Source organism: Juglans microcarpa x Juglans regia, chromosome 3D (genome assembly GCF_004785595.1).
Source record: "Juglans microcarpa x Juglans regia isolate MS1-56 chromosome 3D, Jm3101_v1.0, whole genome shotgun sequence".
NCBI classification, from domain to species: Eukaryota; Viridiplantae; Streptophyta; class Magnoliopsida; order Fagales; family Juglandaceae; genus Juglans; species Juglans microcarpa x Juglans regia.
Genome location: NC_054598.1, coordinates 36,384,073 through 36,392,458, shown reverse-complemented (window position 1 = coordinate 36,392,458; position 8,386 = coordinate 36,384,073). Strand labels below are relative to the sequence as shown.

Here is an 8,386-nt window from a genome sequence, read left to right as displayed (position 1 = left end):
AGTTCAACGGCACTGATTTTGGGTATTGGAAAATGCAGATGGAGGACTATTTGTATGGGAAGATGTTCCACCTTCCACTGTTGGAAAAGAAACTGGAGAGCATGGATAATGCTGAGTGGACCCTGTTAGATCGACAGATTCTAGGGCTTGTTCGTCTAACCTTGTCCAGAATAGTGGAGCACAATGTCAGTAAAGAGAGAACCACGATGGATCTCATGGCGACTTTGTCAGGTATGTATGAAAAACCGTCGGCAAATAATAAAATGCACTTAATGAAAAAATTGTCCAATCTGAAGATGTCAGAAGGTATGTCTGCAGCCAACAATTGAATGAATTCAATACGATCACACATCAATTGTCTTCTGTAGAGATTGAGTTTGATGATGAAATCAGAGCGTTGATTATGTTGGCATCGTTGCTAAATAGTTCAGAGGCCTTGAGGAAGGTTGTGAGTAGTTTAGCCGGCAAGACAAAACTGAACAATGATGACATACGTGACATGTTACTTACTGAAGAGGTATGTAGGAGAGACTCGGGTTAGTTCTCAAGTTCAGGATTTGCCTTGAATATTGAGAATAGGGGCAGAGGACATGACAAGTCAAACTGCAAGAGCAGATAGAAGAGCAAGACGAGATCTGGACAACATATCATGTGCTGGAGTTGTGTCAAGCCGGGCCACACTAAGAAAAACTGCAAGAATCAAGGAAGTGCTAAGGATGACGCGATGAATATAGTGGCAGATGAAATTCATGATGCCTTACTTCTTGCAGTGCCCAATCTAATTGATGATTGGGTATTAGATTCAGGGTCTTCGTTCCATAGCACCTCACATCGTAAAATCATGTAGAATTATGTTGCTAGTGATTTTGGAAAGATGTATGCTGCTGATGGAGAGGCACTGGATGCAGTAGGAGTGGGTGATGTGCACATCAGACTTCCAAACAGGGGTGTGTGGACTTTACAACAAGTCAGACAAGTTCCAGATCTGAAGAAAGACTTGATCCTTGTGGGACAGCTTGATGACAACAGTTTTGCAGTAGCATTCTCTATAGGAGCTTGGAAGATCACTAAGAGTGCGCTGGTCTTAGCGCATGGTAGCAGATTTAATTCTTTGTATTCAACATCAAGATCCAGTGATGTGCAGGAAAATACAATAGTGCAAAAATGCAGATTTGATCATGCGAAACATGTGAGGAAGCCAAAAAGAGTCAACGTTGTCATTCCTCATGAAAGCCTGGAAAAATTGGTTGAGATTGCCAAGATCAGTTCGAGACCGGATACTTCTGGTGCAATGGGAGTTATGAGTCAGCTAGTGGATGTGCTGACTAAGGACGATGTACGTGGAAGACAGAAGTCGGGCTTGGCTTTAGTGCGTCTTCTAGCTTGAAGACGGGAGCTATGAGCTGCAGAGATGATAGAGCTTGGCGGAAATAGTGGTTGGCATGTGGAGACCCAGTCTCTAAGTGGGGGATTGTTGGGGTGTATGTGGAGACCGGTTTTAGAGCTAAAAATCGAGAAACAGAATGTTTGCTTGATGTGCGCTTGACAATGCGCTTAAGTGAAGTTTGCTCAAAGTGCACTCGACAGTGGGCTCGAGCGAAGCTCGAGCCGTGACTTCGCTCAAGTCTTGCACGACAATAAGCTCGAGCGAGACACAAATCCTAGTGTTTGCTCAACCTCCGCTCGAGCCAATGTTGATTTGGCCGTTCGCTCATGGCTCACTGGACACGCTGTTCGAGCGAAGAACGCAGATTTCACCAGATTAGGATTTCTAGTGTTGTTTGCTATATATTTATCATATTTGACTTGTTTTGTATGACTCTCAGCATATTTTGAGAGAGAATAATTGTCAAGTGAGTACATATTGTGTGAGAGAGCAAAAAGCTCTAGAGAGTATGAATTGAGATTGAGTGATTGTAATCTCTTCTGGTTAATAAAATTTCTGCAGCTCTATGGACATAGTTAATTTGCCTAACTACGTTTATTGTGCATAGTTTGCTTGATTGTAATTGATTTTACTTGATTTGTTATCATTGGTGTGTGTGTTTTGCACAACATTTCACAACACCTCCCATTCGATGCAAGGGCATGGCCACTGGCAAGATCTTAAGCCATTTCAATGTTGTTGTTCGTCGACTAGCAAATTACCAACTTTCCATTTGGCACTATGATTACACCCAATCGTAGAGAAGTGAATATCTGGTATGTGCATTCATGTCATACATTTTTATAGTAGTTCTTGTATTGTTGATTGTGAATTATTTGGCTAATTAGTTTAACTAATGAAAAAATTGAATTGCCAGGGCCAATCATGGATCGAACGAGTTGATAAGTTGAAGGGAGAAGCAAGGATGGTGTTTCACAAAATTATAGATCCTTTACAACAACGTGAGCTGATTGATATTTCACAAAGGCTTGGATTACCTTATCATTTTGAGAATGAGATTAGGATGATTCTAGAAAGTCTATACAATATTAATAATCATGGTGCTTATATGCACAAGAGAATTTATATGCCATTGTACTTGAATTTAGACTGCTAGGACAAAATGGATATAGTTTGCCACAAGGTAAGTTTCTTAAAGCTAATAAATGGTTTGACTAAAATAACTAAAACATGGGAGCTTACCATTTACAAATGATGACTCCTTAGATCCCATCACATGATTGCAGAGATCTTCAACGGTTTCAAGAATAGGTTAGGAAGCTTCAAGCCATGTTTTTGTGAGGATGTCAGAGGAATGCTATTCTTATACGAAGCATCATTTCTTTTGATGGAGGCTGAAACTATATTGGAGGAAGCAAGAGATTTCACAACCAAACAACTCAGAGAGTTTGTCGAACTAAGCAAAGATCAAAATGATCTCTCTGCTTTGGTGAGCCATGCCTTGGAGCTTCCACTACATTGGAGGATGCTTAGGTTGGAAGCAAGGTGGTTCATTGATGTATATAGGAATAGAGGAGATATGAACCCTATTTTGCTTAAGCTTGCATAATTGGATTTCAATGTGGCACAAGAAATCTACCAAGAAGATATAAAAGAAATGATAAGGTAAAAATTAACCGTGATTATCCTCATTTTATAATTTGGATCTCAACCTATCTTGAGCTTTACTTGACATATATGATTCGAAAGGCAAAGAAATGCATAGCTATTATTCTGAAACCGATATGGTTTTCTTTGGTTCATACAAAGGAATTGTTGGGCTTTTTTATGTGAAGCCTTCTTTTGTTTGTGGCGGCCCAGTTGATGATCTGATCTGACAAGAATCCATTTGGGGTCTAAGCCTCCAGGAAATTTTTTTTGACCCGTTTTAGCTTTTAATCCTGCCCGACTTGCTGATTAGGGTTTGCTTATATATTGTACTATACTCTTGTACAAATATCACTGTATTGTATTTTGGTTATCATCTGAACTAAATTCATCTACAACTTCGTGGATGATAGCACATTGTTGAACCACGTAAATTTTGTATCGTGTGTGATTTATTCCACTTTTTGTCTTCTTTTCCTCTTATCGTTCGGAACAAGGTGGTGGAGTAGCACTGGACTTGGAGAAAATTTGGGCTTTGCAGGGGATAGGTTGATGGATAATTTCCTATGGACAGTGGGATATCATTTCAACTTGAGTTTAGATATAATAGGAAAATTTCAACAAAGGTCAATTCATTGAAAACGACAATAGATGATGTGTATTATATATACGGAACTTTGGATGAGCTTGAGCTTTTTACATATGCTGTTGAGAGGTTTGTATTAGACTATTAAAAGCATAACACCTCTAAGTTTCTTCATCTATGGCTTACCCTTAATGTAAAAACTCAACTGTAATCTTTGTGATTCCAGAAGGGATGCCGATGCAATGGAACAACTTCCTTACTACATGCAATTATGCTTTGTTTCTATCCGTAATTCTATTCATGAAATGGCTTTTGAAGTTCTCAAGGAAAAAGGGTTCGATGTTGTTTGATACCTAAAAAAAAGTGGTAAGAACTTTACCTCTAAATTCATCATTATTCTTCATTCAACATTTTTTTAAAAGTATAATGTTATGCAGTATACAATACCCTCTAGTAATTTGCTCCAACATAAAAGTTTCAGTGGGCAGATTTATGTAGATCTTATTTGTTAAGGGCAAAGTGGTACTACAACAAATATATTCCAAGCCTTCAAGAATACATTGAAAATGCATAGATTTCAATATCAGTGCCAGTTGCACTGATGCATGCTTATTTTTGTATCATGAATCTAGTGATAAGGGATGCCTTGGATTGCTTAGAAGCGTATCCAGATATAATACGGTGGTCATCAATGATTTTATGACTTGCGGATGATCTCGAAAAATCTACGGTGTGCAAACCATACTATATATCCAAAGAATTTCATCTAGGATTGTTGGACTACTTCACATATATTTTTGAAATCCGGATGAGTTAGAGAGAGGTGAGGTTCCTAAATCGATCCAATGCTACATGAATGATACTGGTGCCAGTGAAGAAGATGCTCGTGAGTACATAAGATCTTTGATTAGTGCAATGTGGAAGAATTAGGAAAGAAAGTAACAAGACAATGAAGAGACACAGTTCTAAATAGGTTGGGCAGCGAGAATTGTTATCGAAATGGCGCCGTTTTAACCTTGAATTTGGGTTAAGTTGGGCTAGTTAGATTTTGGGTTTAGCTTCTTTTCTAAATCCATGTATTATTTTTTTTTTTTTTTTTTTGTTTCTAAATCCTAAATCTCTTCTATGTTTTTTAAGCCATAAATTTAATCTTTGTTTTAAGCCTATTTTTTTTATTTAAGAAACTGGATTTTGTAGTTTTTTAAATGCTGAATTTAGTTGTTAGTGTTGATTATTAACAATTACTAATTTACTAGTGTCTAGTATTGGGTTATGAGTATATCTAATTACTAATTATTTGTAGTATATAACTATTATCAATTGCTCTATATGTATAATTACACAACATTTTTCTAATTACATATTATTATACTAGATAATAGATTGCTAGTATTACAATATATACATGGTACATGACTCACTATTAGCTAATCAAGTTTCAGCTATCCTCACATATGCATGATACTGATACTATGATGTGTACATATACTAGACTATTATTCTATTATTATTAACTAATGAATAATATAAGTACATTATTTTATAATAATTAACAAATGCTAGTATAATATTGAATATAACTATATATGTTATAAACTTTCAATATGAGTATATATGATCACTATATAAATAATACATATTCTTATAACAAATGTCAACTAATCTTGGAGTCAGACGCATAAGTCAGACAGACGTCGTTGCGAAATCAGAGTCTCAAGCCGGATGTCGAATGCCGGACTCGGAGTTAGTCAGAAAATCGATCCGACTCAGACAAAAACTGCACAAATACCTCCGACTTCGGCTCCGGCTCCGTTTTCTCGACTCCAATTCAAATGGGTGCAGAGTCAGTATCGAAGTCGAATAGTTGGATTTTTGCAAAGTCCTACCTTTTGGATGTGACTATTACAACATCATATTCTCGTTGGAATCCTGTTAGGAGAGGCTAGATGGTGGGTAGTCATAGATATTCTCTCAAGATAAACATGAGTCTGATCATATATATCGATCCCAACCACACACAATGGTACTACTAATGTGGTACAAAACTGGTGGGTATAAGGTATAATGGATATGTGTATGATTTTCTTTGCATCTTTCTCATAGAGACTCAAATCCATGACGTCCCATCCACCAAACCAAGTGATCAGAGTATACTATCTTTTTCACCAAGGTTCTTTGTTTTTAATGAAGAGGGACGGCTCTTAATTTCATTAATAGTCGTCATTCTCAACGCAGGAATACCAAGCACAAAAAGAAAGCCTGAGTTACAAAACTCTAAAACCAAGGCTTTAAAAGAAGTATCAAAATCTGCATTATATCTCAATGTACTACTAACAACTCTATGCTAGAAATCCTTTTACAAAGTATACAGAACGAAAGATCAGAGACTATCTAGATTTGAATGAAGGTAGAATAGATTTTCAAGTGTACAAAATGTCTACCAGCAGTGCTATTTATAGAAGTGAAAAGTTGAATAAAATATATATTATTAGAATATTATTTTTTAATATTATTATTATTTTAAAATTTAAAAAAATTTGAAATATTTATTATATTTTATATAAAAATATATTAAAATTATAATGATGAGATGATATCAAATAAATTAAAAATATTTCTCAATCAAAACTGTGACTAACTCTTTTTACTCCAGATATATATCTACGCCGCAGCAATAAATATTTCTAGTACGTAACTGCCACAACATTTTTATATTGCCGATTGTAATATTTAAGCCATGCACCATCCCCATCTAGTTCCTTAAAATTTTTCTTAAATTTTAGCTAAAAAGAACACTCCCTATAATTTTATCCTAAATTTTACTCATCTTCATAAAACCTTCTACATCTCATTCCCTATCCTTTCTCTATTCTATTAAAATAATATTCTTCTATTCTTTCTTTATTACTTTTTTCTCTCACTTCCATTTCCATTTTTAACTACTAACTATTTTATCTTATTCTCTTATTTTCAAATGTCACATTTTATAAATACTTATACGATTTTTTTCCAGATACAGTATTATTTTTCAATTCAATATCGATATTAAAAATAATAATTTTTTAAATATGTGCATTTTTCGCTTATTGATGGTAAATATTTTGCAGAATAGTATAACGGTAACATTTTGAATTCGCTATGATTAGTATACATGCTTTGTCATTTATCCAACGGTAACTTTTTTTGTCTCTTCTCCAACGGTAACTTTTTTTGTCTTTTCTCTAATGGTAACTTTTTTTGTCTTTTCTCTAAGGTAACTTTTTTTGTCTTTTCTTCAATGTTAACATTTTGTGTCTTATATGTAACGGTAACTTTTTTCTCTATAAATACGCATTTTGCTTGCATTCACATTCTCAAAAATCCAAGTCACATCTCTAACTCCCTTCATCAAATGGCTCGTTCTTTCTTTCGCAAATTACTTACATACTTATCATCTGATGATGAGCTGGATGCTGTTATTAATGTCGAGGCTGATGGAGAGTCATCGAGACATCATGGCAATCGCCAACGTCGTAAGTTTATTCGGCGTGATCATATTCAAGGGCATGAGCACCTTTTTTGTGACTATTTCGCAGAAAATCCAGTATATCCCTCCAATCTATTTCGAAGGAGATTTCGGATGAGTCGTCCCTTATTTCTCCGTATCCTAAATGAGGTAGAGGCTTACGAGCCCTACTTCGTCTAGAGAAGAGATAATGCCGGAATACTTGGTTTATCTTCTATGCAAAAGATAACCACAGCACTTAGAATGCTGGCCTATGGGGTTACTGGAGATTTTATGGATGAATACATACGTATTGGAGAAAGCACCGCAATGGAGAGCCTCAAAAAATTTTGCAAGACAATCGTAACTGTTTTTTCATATGAATATTTGCGGTCTCCAAATGCCAATGATATTGCTCGCTTGCTTGTTGTTGGTGAACAACGGGGATTCCCAGGAATGTTAGGAAGCATTGATTGCATGCATTGGAAGTGGAAAAATTGTCCTGCTGCCTGGAAAGGTATGTACTCTGGCCACATCCGTGAACCAACTATTATTTTAGAAGCAGTTGCTTCATATGATCTCTGGATATGGCATGCATTCTTTGGTATGCTCGGTTCACATAACGATATTAATGTGCTAGAGAGATCTTTTATTTTCATGGAACTTGCCCAAGGGCGTGCTCCACCAATCAATTACACAATCAATGGCAACGACTACACTATGGGGTACTACCTTGCCGATGGTATTTATCCCAAGTGGTCAACGTTTGTGAAGACGATTCCATCACCCCAAGGGAATAAGAAAAAAAACTTTGCCACAGCACAAGAATCTGCAAGAAAAGATGTCGAGCGTGCCTTCGGGGTACTTCAACAACGATTTGCAATCGTTCGTGGACCTTCTCGATTATTCAAAGTCAATGACCTAACAAATATAATGAAAGCATGTGTTATTCTACATAACATGATCATTGAGGACGAGCGTGATGATAGTCAGGGTTTGAACATGGAGTATGATCAACTTGATGATGATCTTCTAGAATTATCGTGCAATCCAACTAACGAGTTTATCAACTTCATTCAGCGCCATCATGAAATTAGAGACAGCTCGGCACATCATCAACTACAAGCAGATTTAATTGAACATCACTGGCAATTATATTCCCAACAATAGAAGAAAAGGTTGTATTAGATTCTCTATTTTATTATTAGTAACGACGGTGTATGAAAGTTTCTAGAATTTCCATTCCAAAAAACATGTTTGGTTCAAGAACATGCTCAAAAGT

General features: G+C 36.1%; 1 protein-coding gene and 1 pseudogene across 1 annotated transcript; both read left to right on the top strand.

Moving 5' to 3' along the window:
* The first annotated feature begins 2,088 nt into the window (after positions 1-2,088).
* LOC121255283 lies at positions 2,089-4,550 on the top strand (annotated as a pseudogene).
* Positions 4,551-7,011: 2,461 nt separating this feature from the next.
* LOC121255282 lies at positions 7,012-8,274 on the top strand. Its single transcript, XM_041155553.1, has 2 exons — positions 7,012-7,203; positions 7,351-8,274. The coding sequence occupies exons 1-2, from the start codon at positions 7,012-7,014 to the stop codon at positions 8,272-8,274; spliced, it is 1,116 nt and encodes a 371-aa protein (XP_041011487.1).
* The last annotated feature ends 112 nt before the right edge of the window (positions 8,275-8,386 follow it).

Coding starts and splice junctions, on each gene's coding strand:
- LOC121255282 (XM_041155553.1), top strand. CDS start 7,012: ATGGCTCGTTCTTTCTTTCGCAAATTACTTACATACTTATCATCTGAT. Junction 7,204..7,350: donor ACTATTTCGCAGAAAATCCA/GTATATCCCTCC, acceptor TCTATGCAAAAG/ATAACCACAGCACTTAGAAT.